At 37.2% G+C, this 21,754-nt stretch overlaps 5 protein-coding genes across 10 annotated transcripts in view; 2 read left to right on the plus strand and 3 right to left on the minus strand.

Annotated features, from left to right (window-relative positions):
- Positions 1–7,232, minus strand: part of LOC129567823 (frequenin-1) — a 14,800-nt gene extending 7,568 nt beyond the window's left edge. Inside the window, exons 1-3 of one of the 5 annotated variants that reach the window (XM_055445178.1) lie at positions 7,078–7,232; positions 1,899–2,627; positions 679–703 (exon numbers count right to left, since the gene is read on the minus strand). In XM_055445178.1, coding sequence (XP_055301153.1) covers positions 679–703; positions 1,899–1,962 — 89 coding nt within the window. In that variant the 5' untranslated portion in view covers positions 1,963–2,627; positions 7,078–7,232. The other 4 variants (XM_055445174.1, XM_055445176.1, XM_055445175.1 and 1 more) reach the window with 4 other exon arrangements.
- A 1,912-nt stretch (positions 7,233–9,144) lies between these two features.
- On the plus strand, positions 9,145–10,896 carry LOC129567821 (deoxynucleoside kinase-like). The gene is made up of 5 exons (XM_055445173.1): positions 9,145–9,526; positions 9,769–9,902; positions 9,991–10,109; positions 10,237–10,388; positions 10,544–10,896. The coding sequence occupies exons 1-5, from the start codon at positions 9,335–9,337 to the stop codon at positions 10,649–10,651; spliced, it is 705 nt and encodes a 234-aa protein (XP_055301148.1). The 5' UTR covers positions 9,145–9,334; the 3' UTR covers positions 10,652–10,896.
- LOC129567819 (nuclear pore complex protein Nup50) lies at positions 10,883–12,585 on the minus strand. Its single transcript, XM_055445171.1, has one exon. It carries the CDS (start codon positions 12,327–12,329, stop codon positions 11,091–11,093), a length of 1,239 nt encoding a protein of 412 aa, XP_055301146.1. The 5' UTR covers positions 12,330–12,585; the 3' UTR covers positions 10,883–11,090.
- Positions 12,586–12,806: 221 nt separating this feature from the next.
- Positions 12,807–17,827, plus strand: LOC129567818 (probable G-protein coupled receptor Mth-like 5). 2 transcript variants are annotated; one of them, XR_008687886.1, is made up of 9 exons: positions 12,807–13,428; positions 13,575–13,702; positions 13,889–14,044; positions 14,185–14,369; positions 14,557–14,672; positions 14,792–15,040; positions 15,132–15,273; positions 15,343–15,934; positions 17,340–17,827. XR_008687886.1 is itself a non-coding variant. In XM_055445169.1 (8 exons), the coding sequence occupies exons 1-8, from the start codon at positions 13,254–13,256 to the stop codon at positions 15,596–15,598; spliced, it is 1,407 nt and encodes a 468-aa protein (XP_055301144.1). In that variant the 5' UTR covers positions 12,807–13,253; the 3' UTR covers positions 15,599–16,333. The 2 variants fall into 2 exon arrangements, 1 of the variants encoding a protein (XP_055301144.1); XM_055445169.1 differs by lacking the exon at positions 17,340–17,827 and having other exon boundaries at positions 15,343–16,333.
- Positions 17,828–19,334: 1,507 nt separating this feature from the next.
- Positions 19,335–21,609, minus strand: LOC129567654 (GDP-Man:Man(3)GlcNAc(2)-PP-Dol alpha-1,2-mannosyltransferase). Its single transcript, XM_055444762.1, has 6 exons — positions 21,394–21,609; positions 20,635–21,301; positions 20,258–20,536; positions 19,952–20,196; positions 19,732–19,881; positions 19,335–19,658 (listed from the first exon to the last, which is right to left on the minus strand). The coding sequence occupies exons 1-6, from the start codon at positions 21,429–21,431 to the stop codon at positions 19,580–19,582; spliced, it is 1,458 nt and encodes a 485-aa protein (XP_055300737.1). The 5' UTR covers positions 21,432–21,609; the 3' UTR covers positions 19,335–19,579.
- Between the last annotated feature and the right edge of the window lie 145 nt (positions 21,610–21,754).

Raw genomic sequence — 21,754 nt, forward strand, 5'->3', positions numbered from 1 at the left:
TCGCTTCGTAAAATGTCAATCTGAATTAACGCCCAAACAGAAGCAACTAAAGATTGAATCAAATAACTATTTACAAATCTTGGGTTTGAGTTTGATAGAGAGAACGAGGGAGAGAGTCAAGAGCCAAGTGAATCGGATTCCAAATGGATATGCGGTTTGGCACATTGACGTGCATGAATTATGGTTTTGCGCGCCAGCAATCCCTCTGTGCGCTTCAGAAACCATAAGCAGGTTTTGGTGCTTTTTCGATTCGAATACAGATTCGCTTCGGTCCCGCTCCTCTCTGCTACGCTAAATAATTCATCGATAAAAATCGTATTGAAAATTGCCTAACTCCCAAACGAAAGACACAAACACACAGCCTTACTAAAGGCGTCTATTTATAGTTTTATTTCGGCATTTGTGACTTTTTTTATGGGGGTAAGGAATACAGAACGCACTGAATTCCGTCGCATTGAATCAGCGCTTCTGCATCATGATTTTGGCTTAAACACGATTTTCATTTGCTGTACAAATATTCGATTTTCACTCTAATTTATTAAGTTTATCTGTCTAAGAAATCTATATTTCGTTTTATCTATGTATATGTAGATGGTGTTCGTTTCTCTGTGTACTCATGTTGCTATATTCTAAATGTGGTGAAATCAATTTCCATGAGATTCCATTCGAATTACTTACCATTGTCTTATTTCTTTTTCTGTGACTGAAAATCGGGAAATAATATACACATTTATAATAATCATTGGAAAAGTACGAAATTCAGAAATGGCATTGTATAAATATATATATATAAAAATGGAGAGGCATTGAGAGCAGGAGAGAGAGAATGAATAAAATTGGAAGCAAACAACTAGATTAAAAATTCAATCGTTCTTTCAATATGTATAGAATGTGTTTGAACGAGTTATTAAACGGGACAAAAAGCTTGATGTTGTTATTATTCATCTTTTTTTTTCTCTGCTGTGTATGCGTGTATACTATACATACATAGTGATGTCAATGCGGTAAAATTAATCAAATTTACATGAATTTGCACAATTCGTTTTATTTTCAATAAACGAATTCATTCATTTGATCGAATTTCGTCGCGATGGCGAGACAAATGTCAATATATAACAATAACAAAAAAACATTTGAAGCGTAAAAATAGAAAAAACGATAGTGTGTGACGGAATATTGAAAATATGGAAAGAAAAAAAAATTTATTCGCTGAGAGAGAGAGAGATAGGGAGATTATGCTGATATTCATAAAATACCGAGAAAAAACTGGAGCTGCACGACTGTCGTATGGAATGACAGTAACACGAGAACCACGGAAAATTGAATAATGTGCGGTATGGTGTGTATGTAATCAAAAGGATGAATATAAATTGAGGAACGAAAATTAAATTAAATTAGTGTTATTCCTTTATCCTCTTCTGCTGCTGCTGCTGCTACTGCTGTTGCTGCTGTGGTATCGGTGGCAGTGGTGTGAGAGACAGAGCTGATAAAGCATGGTTATTCACTTTGTACAACATTCAACTAGGATGAATACGGTTTTATAAATGGCAACATATGTGTTTTTTTCTTCTTAGAGTATATAACACGGTGTGGAAGGATACATGTAGTAAAATTGTTCATAACGAATGGAAACACCATATCTAAATGGCAACACACACATCACTATATATATAGCGGTAATCATGTTCAATCGAATCAACAAAAAAGAAACTCTGGGATGGCGAAGAACAAAAAAGAGAACAGAAAAAACTGCAGAATCAACGAAATTGTTAGAGTGAGAGAGAGAGAGAAAACGATAACACACGAGAAAGTGGTGGAAGGAAAACATGGAAAGTTCGCTTATAAATTTTTTTTACAGTCTCTACGCTAAATGAATCCATCAATGCAAGTGTACTTACAGTAGGTATCAGTTGTCAATCTGTCGATCGTATCTTGCTTTAGCTTCGAGTTTTTCTTGCCCATTTCGTTCGATGTGTTTTATGGTCTCTTATTCCTCTCTTCCGAGAGTTGCTGGGCGGCTCGACTGTGTAACAACAACAACAGCGACAACAGAAACGACGATAGCAACAACGACGACGGCGACGACGACGACGGTGCTTTTTAAATTTTAACGTGAATCTATGCTCGTGCTGCGTTTATTGTCTTTGAGCTTTAGCGAATGTGTTATTATGGTTTATTATTTCGCTGTTGTTTCCCTTCCCGTTCAGCTGTCCTGGTGGTTTCTTTCTGTTTCTGCGCGCTATGATATTTCGCCCCGGTGCGTTGTTTACTGTTTACTTTTTCTACCTTTTTTTTCGCTCGACTTCCTTGGCGTGCGCTCACCGTGTGCTTTCATTCGCCTTGGATATTATTATTCGTCAAATGCCTTCTGATGTCGTATGCAGCTTGTACGTGTGTATGTTTTTTTTTTTGTTTCTCGTATTTATACAAAATTCTGTGTAAATCTCTATTTAGACGACTTTTTATAATGATATCACAGCAATTCTATTATTATTTTTTGTTGTTGTTGTTTGGTTTGGTGGTTTAACACTACACTTATTACCTATGTTTCGGTGTTCAACATTTGCGTTTTTGGCGTAGGTTACGTTCCGTTATCGTTATTACGAATTCATACTGAGATGAGATCCCTAGAATTGAAATTCAGAGCAAAAAGAATAGAAAGAGAAAATGTGGAATTAAATCAATTGATGATGGAAATAATGCGATGCATTGATGAACAACGAACAGTGCGATCGCTCACAGTACCGAAAAATATAATAACTGCTCTATGTGTATGCGTGCGTGTGTTTTTGTTTTCCCATATTGGTGAACGCGAAAAGAAGACATCAGAAAAATTCGGGTGTTGAAATTCGTTCCACCACCGCCGCCATCAGTTTTGAAAGACTTTGGTTAAATACATTTATTTTTAATATTTGTGTCGATGTTGTATTGAGAAACAGATCTGTGTTTATTGCTGGAAGATAAACCAATCGAAGTACAACCACTGAAGGCTGATGACACTGCAACGATGGAGAACGAGGAAATCAAACTACAACCACTTGAGGTTGGTGATACTGCAAAGAGAGATGATGAAGCATTGGAATTACAGCCGCTTGAAACTGATGACGATGCAACAATAGCACACACCGCGGCTGAAATATCCACAGAGCGTAATTATTTTTCGAAAAAGATTCCGAAGAATTCGGTATTGAAATATAAGTGTGACCGAAAGTACACATTGTCCAACCATCGAGCCGAGACATGCAAGGTGCGCCGTAAAAACGGATTACTAGTCGCGAAGAAAAAACAATGCAAATATTGTAACAAAGCAATGAGACACAACAGCCTTCGAACTCATTTGCGACATTTCATCAAGGCTTTGAAAAGCAATTGTTCGCCGAAAGGCAATCGTTCGCCGAAAGGCAAACACGCAGGGATTAAATTAGAAGAATTTGAACGATATCTCGACCAAATCAAAGAAAAATAGAATGTTATTTTCATGCTTCAAAAAAACGTCTTTTAGTGCTATTCATTTGAAGAAATTAATCATTTTTTGTGATGCCTTCTTTGTTTGTAGATATTTCAACTGAAAATCGGGCCTTGAAAAATCAATATATTTGAAATGCACCTTTTTTACATAATCTGTGTACAAATCGCCTAAATATATGAAAAGTTATAATGTACAAATTATACACTAATTTCATAGAAGGATGTGTACACTGTACACTTTGTAATATTTTATTCAATGAGACACGAAGTGTACACAGTATATGTACAAATTGTACAATATTTTAGCACATTTTCCCAATTGGGCGGTTCTGGTTTTCGCATTGGCCATAAATTTTATCCCTTCATGCCAGCGAAATTCTTCGGTTTGCCAATTCCACAGCCGCAGTAGCAGCAGCAGTTACAGCAGAAATTCCAATGTTCGTGGAATTACATGAAAATTGCTATAATGAAACCAATTACTGTTTACGCAAATATATGGTTTTGGTATCGATAGCATTTGAAATTTGCAACGCAATTTTCAAGTAATCCACTTGTTTTGAGGCACACAGTTCGATGGCCTCGTCAAGCAACAATATCCAACCCCCAATCCTCTCCGAACCCCGATACAAACACAAAAGCGCACGCATTCAAATCTCCGATAATTCAATTGCGCTTCATCATTTTTCCATTCAAAAAACATTTCGAATTATCCAGTTGAAGGAGCACAACGTGCTACTGCTGCAAAACAGAAGTTCCATTCATTCGCATTCAATGAATCAGTTCACGGTTGGTGTGTAAATCTCGCAATGAGAGATACATACATCGAGCGAGAGTGAGAGAGAGATTGTGTTCGTGTGATTGTTAGACGGATTTGAAAGTACGCACACGTTCTGGAAAATGCGCTGCGTCATAAAATCTCTACCTCCCTCACGTATCAGCGTTTTTCACAAAATGTTACCTGTTATTTTAAACTTGGACTTTATTGTTTGCCACTGTGTGTTATGGCTTTTTTGCGATTCTACCCCGATTCCAAATGTGATTGCGCCTTGCGGCTGCAAAACAAAGTGGCGTCGACGAACAAGCACACTATGTGCACACTGTACGCACAGCGCGAAATGAGACGAAACGATTACGTGGGAAGAAAAAGGTAACATAAGTGTATTTCTTTGTTGTTGGCATTCAACAAATAAACAATAAATAATAATGAGTTAAATTGCCAGCACTATCATTTGCATTTAGATAACGTTCAATGTATGCCCACTTGGATTTTGTGTTGTGTGATCGAAACACGGCCGCGATGGCTGGTGAATGAGTGGTAGATGGAGAGAGAGAAAGAAACGCGAGAGTCGAGATTTAATTTATTTGTATTCAACGTTCGTGCTTTGATGCATCATCAATTTGCTTTTCATCAGAACGACAGCAGCATCATCATTGCGAATTTATGAAAAAAAGCCAGCCAGCGATCGGGTGGACGAGCGAACAAATGAACGAACGAATGAAGGGCCGAAACGAGCATTTGCGTTCAATTTAGTTTGTGTTGTGTGTAGTGGAAAGGCTAACAGCAGCAATAGTAGTAGAAGCGGCAGATGGGCGTTTTTCCCTTCGGATGCTCGCACAATGTCCCAGACTAAGTGGCTGCGGATATGTGTAGGTACCATTAAGCGCGTCGCTGCCGTTGTGTTTGTGGTGTATGCAGCAAAGTTTTTAGCACAATGTGGAAAAGCGTGTGTAACTTGGGGCGAGAGAAAAGATGGAAAAAGAAAACCAGTATGAACTAGAAATTCGCCACTCGCACGAGACAAAGTCGCTAGAAATGTGTAACATTGAACCAACATTTTAACCCACACATATCAAGAGGCTGCCAGCAGCAGCAGCCTTTGGCATTTATGCCATGCATGCACATATACATACACACATGGAGTGCGAGCGAACGAGAGAGAACAAGAGAAAGAGAGAGAGAGAGAGAGAAAATATCCGCATGAAACTTTCGCAGCACACACAATTGTAAAATGGTATACATAGAGCCCGGTGCACGCGATAGCAGCAACATCCGCAGACTATCAGCAAACACAACCTTTCAGCCTCGAATTTACATTTAGCTTATCACGCCACACATTTGCGGAGGAGATGCTCAATACACAAAGCTCGATGCCCCGAGCTCTATTTCACTCGCTTACTCGCTCATATACGATTCGAAACGTTCTCGTTTCACTATTCCATTGCAGACGTTGTCATCCGTTTTTCTTTCTCTACTCTTCTCTTTCGCTATACTTTGTTTTTTGCTACGGTCGTTTGTTGCCTTTGGTATTTGCTACTTTTGTTCGATCCACGTTTATCCGAAACAAAAGGATGAAAATTGTGATGGGCTGACAAAGCATATAGCACTCTCGAAAAAAGTATTCAATTTCTCATTTACAAAGATGAAAAGCGATTAGTCTAATGCCGTGTTTTTTATGAATATTTTCTCTCTATCGCTCTCACTCTCACTCTCACTCACCTTCCCACACTCTACCTTTCTCTCGTGTTCCGAAAACAAAATGAATCATGAAATTTTAGTTGAACGATATAAAAGCGCTCTATGCGAAACAAGGATATAACAAAAGGCGAGAACACACTTTTCATTCGCCGAGCGATGCCACCGTTTTATATGAAACACTTTACCAAAACACCAGCAAAAATATTCGCGAGAGAAAATCGTTTAACATTTTCTTCGATTGAGTGGATTTTTCGCTTCCTACGTGAAATGAATTGCTTTTCGAATGGGGTAAATTAGCAACAGCGACACATCGAATATGTGCCCAAAGTAAAAGAAAATTTCTGGGGCATAAATTCATTGTTATGCAAATTGAATTCAAGTGCACACGTTCACGCACGTTGTACCGTTAAATCTCACATGCCAAAGACCTATTTACGCCGTTCGCTTTTCTATTTTACCCTTGTTTTTCGTCTCTCAGATCGGGCTAACGTGTTTGTGTATAGACTTTTCGCTGGTTATGGTGGTGGTGGTGCTGCTGCTGCTACTTCTGTTGCTGCTGTTATTTTCCTTTTCATTGAATGTTTCCGTTGTTCGTGCTAAATTTGCCTTGATTTGAAAACAAAGCGATTACAAAAAATGAAAATCGCTGCTTTTTATAATATTTTCCAGTTGCTAATCATTGGGTCGCACACAGCACATAAAAACACATGTAACCAAAATCAAAGCACACTGTGAGCAACAAAATTACAGATTTATCGCAAGCAATTCAACGTCGGAATAGCGCGACGCGCGCGGGGAGCGTGAATAAAACCTAAAATTACAATGATAATTACGATAATAAGTTTAAATGCGATTTTATGGAACACACACCACCAATTATTTCCCGTCTGATTATTTTGAATTTTTTTTCTTGGTAAAAACTTAAACCTTCTTTTTTCGGTTCTCTTCTACGAATTTTGATGTAGGTATATATTTCTGGCTTGAGCCAATTGAATGGAAAAATGTTGACGATGATGTTAAAGGGATGGAACAAATAACACACACACCATACACACTATTTATTGGAACAAGAGAAAATTCTTGCTTTTTTTCGTTTTTTTTCTTTTCTTTTATTTCGGCGAAACAACACTTACAACATGCACTGACACTCGTTGTGCTCGTTGCGCGTTTGGTGCCAAATTCTCAAGTTATACGTACTTATGGTGTGCGATGTGGCTCGCAATAGAGACGAGTTAATCAAAGCTCAAGAGCCCGAAAAATTGCCAAGAAACGAACGCTAAGCGAACAACAGCACAAGCATTTTTTTCCTATTTTTCGCCAAATACATTCACACAGAGCGAGAGACCCAAAGAACGAGCATAGGAAAGAACTGAAAGAGGAAGAAGAAAAAAAAATATATCAGGGGAACGGCTAACGGTGGTTCGGTTTTCGGTAACGGATTATATGCGTTTTGCGCATGTCCTTCCATGGTCATACATGTTCGCTCACATTGCGAATGCGAGTGCGAAAACAAGAAAGCTCTCCAGCTGTACAGCGTACTGCGAACAACTTGCGAGCAGCCAAAAGCAGCAGTACCATTGTGCGACTACCGTATCGATGATATCTCAACTCGATTGATTTCATCAATGCCATAGCAATGCGAACGGCATACAACAATATTCGTTTCCAATTTAATCAGCCAGTTTCGTTCGAAGTTCTTTGTGTCGCATGCTTTTGGAACCTTCCTTGTTCATCATCTCCACCAGCCTACACGGTGTGTATGTGTATGCACCATTTATCGGTCGGTCGGGCCATTCATTGATAGACTAGAAAAAACTAGTTTCGATGCGATAGAGATGGCACATAGTCATGTGCTTCATGTTAGACTATCGGAAAAATAGACGATCGATGATAAAAACCTTTAATGCTCGAGAGTTCGTTGTTGTTATGAAATATTCATCGATTGAGTGATATTGAATCGAATGGAAAACGAGCAAATTGTAATTTAATGGGCGAAGCAATTCAAAATATGCCAATAATAATGATAATGTGAGCAAATTTTCATGTTTATATGACAGCGGAGGCGCGCGCGGTGGGCTGTCGGTCCAAACGAGCGCACACCAATGCTCATCGACTCATTTATTTATATACGACAAGGTACTTAAGCAAGAGCCCGCTCGAAGGCTGACACATTTCACAAATAACAAAACTCACTCATCGTCGCAACGTGGGGAGAAACGAAGAACATATAATCAACATACTTGTTCTCAACTCGTGTCTTCATTTTATGGATATTACATGGTAAAAAAGGTTTAGCCATAAAAAAAATTTCCCTAAAGTTTTTAACACGATTTGTTTGTTCGGTACCAACTTTTGTGTGTGCGTGTGTGTGTATTGTGCGAGCAAATGAAATTGCCTCCATGCCTTGCGTACTACTTTACATTTACTTTGGTTCGTCGGTATTCATCTGTTTCTCTCTATGTCTATCTCTATCTCTATCAATTTTATGGCAATTTATCGTTTCTATTTGTAAATATTTTCGTTGGTCAGACACACGACATGTGTGCGATGTGGTCACACAGCAGCAAGTTTGGCCGCACGGTGCCAATCGACCCGATTCCAAAATTTAAAAGCGATGGAAAATTGTTTGCATATAAAAATAAAAATAAAAATAAATTGCACATGTTCATTCCGAGACGGATTTATGACAACAATGTTCTGTATGTGTGTGTGTGTGTGAGCATGGACTTTCCGGTCCAGCGACAATATTTCTAACTTTTTAAGCCGAACAGATAGAGTTTATTTGATCAAATAAACCAAACATCCAATTCAATATGCACGATGAATTGAAACTTGATGGGATTCTCTCTCTTTCTCGCTCTCCATCCCTCTTTGAATACTTTTCGATTTATTTTCATTCGGGTCTGAATTTCATTTTTCATTTTCCAATTTGTCGAATGATATTTACAAGTTTATCTATCACTGCGATGAGTTCAATCACAATTCAATCGTCCGGTTCAATCCTATCGTTTATTTGATTAAATTGTTCAACCCTTTTGAACGTTAGTAAATTCAAAATTGTTTTAATATACTAGAACATCATCGAAATTCGAAGTTCGAAACCGAAATACACACACAGACGAACGCACACACTGCGAACGCACTCCAACCGAACGAAAAACAACAAACATAAACTTGAAACGTCAAAAACGGCGCAATTTCATCATTGCGTATGATTGACGACTTAGCAAACGTTCGGATGGTGTTTTCATTGTATTCTATGTCAAATACATCGTGTTGTGTGTGAGCGGAATTTTCTTATAGTGTATTGTGAAATAAAATTTTCCCATTTGTAACGACCAGTGTTCTGGAATAGAAAAATAAATATTAAGAAAAAGAATTGTTGTAAAAATGTCGAAAGTATTGAAAACATCCATTCCGAGTTTATCGTCGCCACGCAAAGCACCATTTACGGTATTTATTGAAGGAAATATCGGAGCAGGCAAAACCACATTTCTCAATCATTTCAAGAAATACGATGATGTTCGTCTGTACACCGAACCCGTTGAAAAATGGCGTAATGTTCAAGGCATCAATCTCTTTGTAAATAATTTAATTTTCCTAACATTACTTTCACTAGCATCGTCACAAAATAGGCCAATTAATTTTCTTTCGCGCCAAATTTAATAAAAATGACGCGTCGCTTGAATTAGGCACGAAATAAATGTGGCCCCATGTGCAATCGATGACTCATTGCAATCGTGATTAGAATGAATTCACATTCCATTTGGGATTTATTTACACTTTTTATTTATCATTTGCTATTTTTGTTTGTTTATCCACAGGAACTGATGTATAAAGAAAGTCACAAGTGGGCCTTTCCATTCCAAACATATGTGACGCTGACGATGTTGCAAACGCACACGGAATACACAAGCAAACGTGTTAAACTGATGGAACGCTCACTGTATAGTGCAAGGTAAGCGCATATTTGCTACTTCTTAATTGTGCACGCGAAGCTAAAGTGTTTTAATTACTCGATTTTCAATCAATTTTACATTCCATAGACACTGCTTCGTCGAGGCGATGTTGGCAAACAACACACTTCACAAGGGAATGTACAATATCATGCAAGAATGGTATAATTATATCAACGAGAATATTCACATTCAAGCCGATTTAATAGGTAATCATTTTTGGAATGAATGCGGGTGGAAATAATCATTTGGTGTTGGTCATATCATTAAAATAATTTTGCACAAATTTCGAATTGTAATGATGGTTTGATGACCTCCGTTTTTTTTTGCTGCTAGTGTATTTACGAACGACGCCCGAAGTTGTGTACGAAAGAATGAAGGCACGCGGACGCTCAGAAGAAGATTCTGTTAGTTTGGATTACTTGAAACAATTACACGATTTACACGAAGATTGGCTCATGCACGGACGCAAACATCGTCCAGCTCCGGTAAAATTCCATTTCACTTTTTCCAAACGCATTTTTGTGAATTCTTTTACTTTGTAATCGGCGCAGTAGTGAACGAAGTTTGAAAACATCAATCCACTGTATATTTCATGACTCATGCTTTTCTCATTCGATTGCTTTGTTTTTGCGTATTTCAGGTGTTAGTGCTGAATGCAGATTTGGATATGGATAAAATATGTGACGAATACGTTCGATCCGAAAGCAGTATATTGCGTTCACAGGGTCAATTCATATCGACAAATTGAAAAATGGCGAATATTCTGCACTCATTTGTAACGGCAGGAAAACGTCTCTGGGATAAATTCAGTTCATCCAAGTAGTTAACGTTAAGCATCATAGTAAAACACAATTACACGTTATTTATATAGTTACCTTACATTCACCGAGATTTACTTACTTTGTTTTTGTACAATGGCCAAACTCACCGCTCAATTTCGACTAATGTGCATTTAAGCGAATAAAATAAAGAATTAAGATTTGCAGTAAACTATTCTTGACTTGAGTTTTTATTTCAATGTGGATTTTTTTTTCTTCATTTATTTTTATTTCATTTAACAAGAACGTAATTTGTGTTTTTCATCAAAACTCAGTTTAAAAGAGGAAAAAATCTAATGAAAATGGTATGAGGATTTTTGTAACAACGATCATTTTTCTGTTTGTTTTGTTGTTTTTTTTCCATTTCAATTATTGATGTTTTTCAATTTCTTCGAGTAATTCCTTGGCATCATCTTGGGTTTTGACACGAATCAAGACAGACTTGGGTTTGGGTTCGGATTCTGGTGTTGGTATACACACGAGTACGACGTTATTTTTGAGTTGTTTGGCGGGACTGGCTGATGACAGTAGAATATTAAGTAAAATGTTGCCCAAATTCGTATCGGCACGAACAATCAGCTGCACCTTATCGTCCTTCACATTCTTTAGATACAATGTACCAGTGCCACGATCCTTGTAATCACCGGCATCCTTAACAAACACCTTGCATCGCTTCGAATAGAAGCTTTCATCTTCAACGACTGGCTTGTACTCCACCTTCGGTGGCTCATCATCTTCGTCTTCGGCATTTTCTGTGTTGCCATTTGTACCGCCGTCCGTTTTCTTGTCACTCTCAGCCGGTTTCGTTGTTTGAATTGCGCTCGAAAATGAGAAACCAGACGATCCCGTGCCAAATGTGGTTGATGGCTTACCAAACGAAAACATTGGAGTGGCCGATGAGCTTTGCGTTGGCGCCACAACAATTGAAGATGCAGCGATGCTGGCGGTCGTACTTTCTGCATCAGCGGTCGTTGTGGGTTTGGGCACGTTGAATGAAAACGAAAACGATGCCGTTGGAGCTGTGCTGGCTGTACTGTTTGCATGATTTGTTTTGGCCGGCGATTCTGCTGTAGCATTTTTGTTCTTGCCTTCCAACTCTTTCACGTATTTCTCGTAATCCTTGAAAATTGGCGTAAGAATGCACGCTTGGCCACTTTCAATGTGACCTTTGATGCAGCTCAACACCGCATCGTTCAATTCCTTGAGTTTCGTTACGAATTCCGACGATTTGCTATCATCGACTTTCAGTTGACCACCAAACGATGGTGTTGTAACGCTTGAAGATGCACTGAATGGAGCACTGGCCGCCGGTGGTTGCGATGAAAAACTACTACCAAAACTGAACATCGGTTTGGATGGTGCTGCATCGCTACCGAGTGTCGATGATTTATTTGAAAGCAATGAGAAACCAGAAAATACTGACACCGGTTTTGCGCTCGATTCATTGCCATCCGTTTCGTCCGAACGAATACGTCGCTTTGCCACACGAATCACACGTTGTTTCATTTCACTTTCGTCGGCCTTCTGAAATTGACCGACTTCGTCTCTCTCAAGCTCTTCATCCCAATTATTCTGTGTTAACTGTTGATCGGGTCGCCGTTTTGCCATCGTATTTTTTTTCGTCACCAAAATTTTTTTGTTCTCCTCTTGTGTTTTAAAACGGTAAACTCTTTATTGACTTCAACTATTCGCCGATTATGATGGAGTCAAATGCAATTTGTTGGATTTTCTGTGCAGATTTTTTTAAAATTTTAGTGTGAATAAAAACTACGGCGTGCCGTTTGAAACAAAATAATGCTGTTGAATAAAATGTGACGTTTTATGAAACGACAGAATTCATGCAATCGATGTGACATTGAAAACCGAACCGAATGGGTGCGTTCACCGTACAAACTTGAAATGCGTTCAAGTGTATTTCGTTTTGTATTTTGTTTTTGGTTTCAATTGGTATTTATTCCATTGAATCGATTTTTATATAAACAAAGCACATTTCAATTGAAAATCCAATCAATATTTTCCATAATGTTTTTTATTTTTCATTCCATGTTTTGATATTTTTGTTCTGCCACTATATTTGCAGGTTATATTCAGTTTCGGAGAGAGTATATCGGCGTTCATGCAAACCAAACATAGCAAATGTCATCACAGTCTCAGTTCAATATACATAGATTCACATACATCACGCATTGCCTATATTGCTTGTTTTGTGTATTCTCAATGCGAACACCAAGCTATAGCAATCGATTTATTACTTTTTTTGACGACTTTTTTCCGATTCGCTAGAATTTTGTTTGTGTTTTATAGTGTTTATTTTTATTTTACAAATATTGGTATTGCGTTACAATACGTTGTTGCATTTTATTGACTTGTAGATTCGCGTTTAGGTTTTGTATTTATTGATCGCGGTGTACAAAAGCTAAAGTGTGTCTATAGCCGACAATCTCAATACGGCTGGTTATATTTATAACAAAACTTCCATGAGCTTGCCGCATTTTCACTTGATATTATGCTAAAAATCACGTTAGCAGCAGAATGTTTTACTATAAGTTGACGACGATTTTGTTGATCGTTCTATTGGTGTTGTGCCGTAACTGTCGATCTTTCCGCTCCGATTACAATAATGGATCGGTTCGTGTTAATAAGTGTTGTGAACCAAATGAGATTCTCGTAGATTTAAGGTGTGCGAATGCGAATGAATCGAATCAAGGTATGAATAAAATGCCATCAATTTTTTCATATGAGTGTTTTAATCGAACAAAGAAAAACCAATTCAATTTTGTAATGAAATGAGTATTTCCCGTCGGAATGTCTAATTACAAGTAATGTTGTTTCGTTGTTGTTGTTCATGTTTAGAAGTGTGGTCTCCGATATTTACCGGGTTTGATGGAAAGGCAAATGCTCAAGTGCCTGGATTTTGGTTTGCTGTCGGTATACCACAATGCAGCCAAAAACAAATGTGGCCCATTTATTACTATCCAACGGTAAAAACACCAATTTTCCTTTAGTAGTGCTTTAAATACCAAATTTGTTTCCACTTTCAATGCCAGTTTTTTGCCCGATTAGCAAAAAAACTTAATGAGTCATGCTTAAAGTTTCGTATTTTATTTACGCTCATGAATATGAATTAAGTGTGCTTTTTGATCAATGAAACTTATTAAATTCATTAGAGTCGCGATCGCCTAGCGCTGTTACCTGATGGCAGACTACGTCACTACATTCAAAATTCCGATGATGACGACAACGCAGCATTCGATAGTGATGTTGAAAAGTCGGAAGAAACGATGCTGTACGACTACGCACAAGGCCAATATTGTATGGATAGGGTGCGTACAAAATGTTTACTAAACAAAAACAAACGCTGAATAGCGTTCGGTGAATACAATCGGATTGAATTGATTAATCAAATAATCAAACGATTTACATGCAAAATATTGAAAAATGTTACATCTAAAAATGATTGCAGGCGGTCGCAACCAAGGGCATAACCTATCCATCGGAATTCGCAATGGTTTGTTCACCAGAAAAAGAGAGCAATTGGAAGGATACGGATTTTTTGCTGAGAAAAGTGGTGAATCCCGTGTGTCATGGCATTTCGATTACAATCCTTTTGGTCGTTGGAATTTGCTATTTTGTCGTTCCGTCACTGAGGTTAGTCGTACAAATCCATGTTTCCAAACGATATGGATTTCCAAATTCGAAAACAATGAAAAACTGAATATTAAAAGATTTTCTTATTTAAAAAGAAAAAAATAAATAAACAAAGCCCTTTAAATGATTTCATTTATATCAAATGATATCAAAACGAAGAAAATAAATGCCCATTTTTAATTCACAGAGATTTGGTTGGGAATATTATCACAACGATAACATGTTGCCTTATCGTCGGCCAAGTAGCCAATCTTATGCGCATTTTTACCGAGTTCCGGAACCATTTCAATTTCTTGATCTTGGGTAATTACTTTTTCCTTTTTCCTTTGACTTAGTTTGATAATAAATGGGGCCAATAGCCTTATATTCATGTACAACAAATTAAGAGATATATTTTTTCCTTATTGTATTCAATTCCGCAGACATTCTAGCCGAAGTGAGTGTAATGGCAACGTTCTTTTGGCTGAGCAGTTTGGGTTACTTCATCTGGAAGACTTTTCGTCAACGAAACGTGTTTCTCCGGGTCACCGATGGCAAAAAGTATTGTTGGTACTCGTTTTATGCATGGGGCTCAACTCTTTGTATGGCATCACTGGGTACATTCGCCCATCTATTCCTCGACATAAACATACCAAAGAAAAATTCCCTGGTCGATGAACATGAAACAATAGGTGCTTGATTGATATTTTATTTCACCTGAATTCATTTTTTTTATCGTAAAATATCAATTTTCTCCAATTTTTTCCATTCTCATATCAACAGGTGTGTTGTGTTTGTTGGTGTTTTTTGTCACAAATTGTATTGTCATCGGCTTGAGTATATATTTCTATGTCTCCACACAAAATTATCTAAGCAATCGTCTAAATGCTTCCTACGGACGAATTCACCATAAGCTCAAGTCCAAGTAAACAACATTTCTAGTTTTTCCAAACAAGTTCATTTTATCTTATCTACATTTCTGTTCCAATTTCAGTTTTATTATGTTTGCGTTGCTGTTAATTTTGCTAACAGTTTCATATGTACTAACGCTTATTTCGTGGATTGAATACGAAGGCATGTTTTATATAAATCTAGCGATCAGCGCAATTCAGGCGCCGCTTGTTCTGTATATTTGTGTGCTGCGACAAAAGCATGTCACCTATTTACTGCAAAAAGCGTGCTGTTCGAAACAACCACTATCCGGTGCTGATTGGGGTGATGAAATGACCTACATCAATACGGCCCATTAAAATGTAATGCGACAAAGTGAAATTGAGATTTATAAGTTGATTGGCATAATTTAAAATGATACCCACATATTTATAACAAAGAATCTCCTATCGATTAATATCCAATTAAGTGTATACTGAATATTGTAGTTTTAAGCAGCTTATCCATTTTTAAGACGCATTTATAATAGAATATTTGACCCTTTTTGGACAAACATTGTAAAATCATATCAGGCACAAATTTAAAAAAAATTCGAATTTCTTATTATGGACAACCGACTTCCCAATGGGAAAGCAAAGAACCGTGTCCCATTTGGGCCATTTTGTACAGAGTTCTAATGCATATCATCTTAAAGGGTATTGTGTGTAGATAAATTATATATAGATACCCAACCCCTAAATTGTGAGGAAAGGGGTTAAAATTGGGAATATGTTGCCAACCCCAAAATAAAGGTATCACTTTCCAGTAGTACTCATGAATACCTATCCAAAGGTATACATAATATTTCCATTTGTGCATAGTAAATGAAAAATACCGTTATATGAAAAAATGTTATTTTTTGGGTAAAAAAATCATATTATACCCATTTTCTGGGGCTGGGGCAAGGGCTATCACTTGGGTATGTTCAACAAAGTTGTACAGCGTTCTAAGGAGAATAATATTGCTCCAAACTTTTTTGCCCCATCTCCTTCAATAACGGGTCTACGGCCCTTTACTCTCATAAAATTTTAGCCTGGTACAAAGGGCGGTGTTCCTTTTTGTGTCGTACGATGTTTATCAATAAGACTTATACCGAGGAACAGTGGGGCGTAGTGAGTATGTCGATAATATCAAGGTTGACCTGCCCTACAGGGTGTAAACGGGATGTTATAGGGGTGAGTAATTTTTTCAATACCGACACATTGTTGGTCAAGAAATAAACCATTTAGTGGATAACTATGTATGGACGAAGTGTTCAGGACGTTGCATAATATCTTGGGTGAGGTCGCCCTCCATCCCTTTGGCCAAAAAAGGGTCAAACATGCCTCATATGTTTGTTTTGGTGATTTTGTGCATTTTTTGGCCCTCTTTCGGGCCAAACTGTGGAGGGCGACCTCACCCAAGATACTATGCAACGTCCTGAACACTTCGTCCATACATAGTTATCCACTAAATGGTTTATTTCTTGTCCAACAATGTGTCGGTATTGAAAAAATTACTCACCCCTATAACATCCCGTTTACACCCTGTAGGGCAGGTCAACCTTGATATTATCGACATACTCACTACGCCCCACTGTTCCTCGGTATAAGTCTTATTGATAAACATCGTACGACACAAAAAGGAACACCGCTCTTTGTACCAGGCTAAAATTTTATGAGAGTAAAGGGCCGTAGACCCGTTATTGAAGGAGATGGGGCAAAATAGTTTGGAGCAATATTGTTCTCCTTAGAACGCTGTACAACTTTGTTGAACATACCCAAGTGATAGCCCCTGCCCCAGCCCCTGCCCCAGCCCCTGCCCCAGCCCCATAAAATGGGTATAATATGATTTTTTTACCCAAAAAATAACATTTTTTCATATAACGGTATTTTTCATTTACTATGAACAAATGGAAATATTATGTATACCTTTGGATAGGTATTCATGAGTACTACAACTCTGACCCCAGGAGTATTGCCCTACCTCCCTTAGTTAGGGAGCTATGGCCCTGGGAAGTGATACCTGTATTTTGGGGTTGGCAACATATTCCCAATTTTAACCCCTTTCCTCACAATTTAGGGGTTGGGTATCTATATATAATTTATCTACACACAATACCCTTTAAGATGATATGCATTAGAACTCTGTACAAAATGGCCCAAGCTCCATACAAAACGGGACACGGTTTTTTCTAAAAATGACACGAAATTGACAGGATTATCAGCAAGTGTATTTAAGAAAGTAAATCAAGACAATTTTCTAAGCAATCAAAAGGCCTTTTTATGCCTAACCAAATGAGGTGAAGTGTATATTTAGGAAGTCCATTTATTTAAAGAAGAACACTAAATTATTATTAATCGCATTCCAAATGTAAACTCAAGACTTGTATCCAAATGCACACACACAGCTGTCTTCAGTAGAATCGTATTTTAAATTTTTGGATAATATTTTTTCTCTAATTTTATTTTCGCAAGCAATATTTTTCTAATTATTGTATTCGTATTTACAATTAATAAAAAACGAGGATTTTTTCTCAATAAATGAGTGGAAATAACAGGAAAACACTGTAATTGATGATGATTTTGGTTTCTGTGTACAGCTGTACAGTATTGCGCTTGAACAGGCCAATATATGATCCTTTTCCGGGCGGAATTGGCCAATCAACAAAATGGTAATTGCGTCCGACTTAAAAAACAAATTGTCCAGATGTGAACCTTCTGAATTTATGGAAGGTAGATTCGATGCGTTCAAACATTCTACAGATATTCGATGTATCTCCTAGTTCATGACAAATTCATCATTACTATCAAATCTGATTGACCAACCTAGCCATAGATCTGAAGTTAATTTGAATTTTATTGAAATTGGTTTCTTGAAATATATAGCGACAAAGCTAAAAAAGAAACAAAATCTGGTTCTGTGTTTACGAATAGCTCAACTATATCGACGGAGAATTGAAATTGAGCTATTCGTTGCTCAGTTCTTCCATATAAAACATTGGATGCATTGAATGAATAAAAATGCAAATTTTCGTTATCCCAGAATGGTGTGGAATATTTAAAAGAAACGACAATAAATATTCTTCAATAAATTCGTCTCATAAAAAACATATATATTGAATAAATTGAAAAAGAACAGATTTATTCTTCATTTTTGTTGTTGAAAAAACAATGTGTATTAATTCAAAGAAAATTCCACCGTTCATGGATTTAATGTCAGTTTGGTGTAGTAGCCTAGATTTTCTATTTTGGAAATTTTCGATTTCACAAAACTATCCAATTATATAGGTTTACGGAGACCAACGTCCAAATCTTCAATATTTGTCAACACAGAACATAGTTGAAATAATCTATTTATTCCATCGCTTACTCCGGTCAGTGTAATTGATTTCAAGTGTTTATTCTCGGTTATTAAGTCAAAAACACACGATGGTATGGTGCTATCTTTAGAACAACAACACTCAAATCTTTCAAGTTTGCCAAAGGTGAACGGAATGTATGTAAGTTTAGAGTTTGGCTGCAAATTGAAATCAATAACACTGTCCAAGCGATGTCGTTGAACATTATTGGTTATTGCTATAGTGCAAATCTCATTATTAAAGAGAAGCATTTAAGTGTTGGCAAATGAACATCTTGAAACATAAAACGGGTGAATTCATAGTGATAACATATATGTAGCTTTTCAGCAATTTACCCATTTCGTTTTCTTCAAAATTTGAACCTTTGTTCAAATGATCCTTACACTTATAGGTATAAATACATAAATATTTCGCATTTTCGCACAGGAGATACTGAACAGTGTCGAATCAAAAAAATCATTCTGCAATATTTATACCGATTCTAAATTATTGCCATTGTGACTATTTTCCATTCTATTTTATTATTTGGATCCATTTTAATTTCGTCCAAAAATTACAATTTCAGAGCATGCAACATAATTGACAACGGTTTTCATTGAATTTGACAGTTTTGACAAGTGAACAATTGAACAACTATACAAACATATATACATTGTTAGCGCCATGGAATGTCATTGTAAGAAAGAGTTCATTTTTTTCCAGTACAAAAATTCACATTTTTGAATAATTTTTTTTCTCCAATTTTATTTTCGCAAGCAATATTTCTAACATAACGTATACTATACGTATTGTATTTACAATTAACAAAAACGAGGATTTTTTTCTCAATAAACTATAGTTATAGTGAAAATAATAGGAAACTTCGTTGTAGACGATTTTATTTCTGGTGAAATGTGTTTAAAAATGTCGAATGCAATCGATGTCGGCAAATAAATTAGTATTTGGATTAAATGCTTTGGGCTCAGTCATCAAAGAGTGGAGTAACAGCTCGCAAAAAGTTTTTCTCGAATTCTTCCTCGGAGAAACGATCGCATGAAGATCTGTAAAAAGAAAAATGTCATAATCATGCGATAAGACTTCAATTTGTTGAAATTGAATATTTGGACAACAAACCTGGCAGCAATGCGTATAGTATCATTCTCCTCATTGCTGTTGTACAGTATGTTTGCGATACAATGGGCATAATCAAGCGCATCAACGGCCAATAATCCAGTTCGACTGCCTTCGGATGTTTCAATTATATCCATTAGCGGACCCCCTGATCTGTTGAAAATGAGTTAAACATACAAATTGACCACGTTTCCTATTTATCATCACCATTAATATCACAAACCTGTTTGCGACGGTGACCAGACCAGCGGCCATCAGCTCAACAACGCTAATGCCAAAATGTTCATTCCACATCGTGTGCAAGCCAATCGAAGCCTTTTGATAATTTTCAATCAATTCGGAGTACGGAATATTTGCTTTGATCTCTACTGTGTTTTCCAGCGATAAGTGTTTAGTTAAATCTTCCATGCTCTTCTTCCTCTCTTCATCGTCTTTGCCACGACATGAACCAACTATCACCAATTTCACCTAAAATTGAATAAACTTATGACAATTTGACAAGAGAATTGATTATTCCAGGGGGACAAACCTTTTCCCAAAGCGGTTCATTCTTCTCAAGCAATGTTCTCAGCTCATACATTGCTTGCAATTGCAATGGATGGTCTTTTTCTGGACGAAATTGACCGACGGACAGAATGATAATTTTATCTGATTCAATGTGCTTCAAATTCTTCAGATGTGACACTTCACATGGTGGATAGACACGATGTGTTTGAAACGGCATATTCCACAAATCCAAGATGTGGCCTTCGGTCCACGATGAATTCACCATTACTGTCAGAGCCGAACGACCAACCCAGCCGTAGATCTAAATAAAAATGAACAGAATTGCAATGATTTATTTTTAACACAAACAACGACACGGTTAAAAATAGAACAAAAACGAAACATTGCAGTGTCTCGTACCTTTGCAAAGATGCGGTAGTAAGTGAGTTTGAGCCAGGTCAAGAATGGGTTTTTCGTCACATAGCTTTGGTTATTATGCGCAAACACACGATTCTTGACACGTTTCAGCATATCCGTACTGACAATTGGATAGTGAGTATAGGATCCAACTTTGCACTCTCCAAAGTACCGAAACAGTGGATAAGTAAATGCATAGCCCATTGTGTCGATGAAAACATCAGGTTGATATTGGAAAAGTGCTTCCATTCCCATGACCATTGAACCTAAGCTTTGAAACAGCAGCGTAAAGCGTGGATATCGTTCTGCTTCGACCCAGTAGCGTTTTTGCAAGAAAATAAAATCAATTTCACTCTCATCGAACTTAATGTTGAACACTTTCTGTACATTCTGCAGTATCTCTTCGCCGCTCACATTCGTGTCGCCGGTATAGATTTTGATACGGATTTTACTGTTATATTCCTGCTGGAGAGCTCGAATGGCACACCACAAAACTCTTTCACCACCTCCGCCAGCATTGCAGTACGGATGGAAAATTCCAACCTGGACGACATCCTGCTGCTGACCACGAGATTTCAACTTTTTGTTCAACACGTGACGCCGAAGCAGATAAACTGAAGCAATCACACTGAAAACCAATATGAAAACCCAAAGCAAAAGTATTTTTGCACTGCAAAACAGAAAAGAATCGATGAAAAACAAAAGTCAATGTTGTGAAATACACAGAATGTTTTTTTTCATATTTTGTTCGTTTGTACTCACATGAAATAATAATCGAGATAGTTCAGTATTGAAATCATCTTGTTTTTAGTTTTTTCGTATTATTTCCATTCAAATTATTGCTGGTTTTTAATACTTTGTTCAAGTAAAATTGAAATGTTTTTTTTCTCCGGTGACCAACTCACTGATTTTCTGTTCTGATATTCTTCTCGTTTGACGTTTCGCCTGCGTGTGTATTAGTGTAAATACACGTAACCTAATTCGGTGTTTACATATTTGACATATACGGACGGGGAAATCGAATTGAGCTACTAGTTGCTCACTTCTTCCATAGAAGAAAAAACAAAAACAAAAGAAAAAAAAAACAAACTGATTCATTGAATGATACGAGAGAGAAATGATA

The sequence above is a fragment of the Sitodiplosis mosellana genome, unplaced genomic scaffold, assembly GCF_009176505.1.
Source record: "Sitodiplosis mosellana isolate CC-2019 unplaced genomic scaffold, AAFC_SMos_1.0 Smas_scaffold_12, whole genome shotgun sequence".
In the NCBI taxonomy this organism is placed as follows: Eukaryota; Metazoa; Arthropoda; class Insecta; order Diptera; family Cecidomyiidae; genus Sitodiplosis; species Sitodiplosis mosellana.

Bases quoted from the DNA above. Each gene is read 5' to 3' on its own strand.
- LOC129567821 (XM_055445173.1), top strand. From the start codon at position 9,335: ATGTCGAAAGTATTGAAAACATCCATTCCGAGTTTATCGTCGCCACGC. The intron at 10,110-10,236 runs GTAATCATTTTT...TTTTGCTGCTAG, and splicing joins CATTCAAGCCGATTTAATAG to TGTATTTACGAACGACGCCC. The intron at 10,389-10,543 runs GTAAAATTCCAT...TGCGTATTTCAG, and splicing joins GCAAACATCGTCCAGCTCCG to GTGTTAGTGCTGAATGCAGA.
- LOC129567819 (XM_055445171.1), bottom strand. From the start codon at position 12,329: ATGGCAAAACGGCGACCCGATCAACAGTTAACACAGAATAATTGGGAT.
- LOC129567818 (XM_055445169.1), top strand. From the start codon at position 13,254: ATGTTTTACTATAAGTTGACGACGATTTTGTTGATCGTTCTATTGGTG. The intron at 14,673-14,791 runs GTAATTACTTTT...TCAATTCCGCAG, and splicing joins TTTCAATTTCTTGATCTTGG to ACATTCTAGCCGAAGTGAGT. The intron at 15,041-15,131 runs GTGCTTGATTGA...TCATATCAACAG, and splicing joins CGATGAACATGAAACAATAG to GTGTGTTGTGTTTGTTGGTG.
- LOC129567654 (XM_055444762.1), bottom strand. From the start codon at position 21,431: ATGATTTCAATACTGAACTATCTCGATTATTATTTCAT. The intron at 19,882-19,951 runs GTTTGTGATATT...CATTTTCAACAG, and splicing joins CTGGTCACCGTCGCAAACAG to ATCAGGGGGTCCGCTAATGG. The intron at 19,659-19,731 runs GTTTGTTGTCCA...TTCTTTTTACAG, and splicing joins ACTATACGCATTGCTGCCAG to ATCTTCATGCGATCGTTTCT.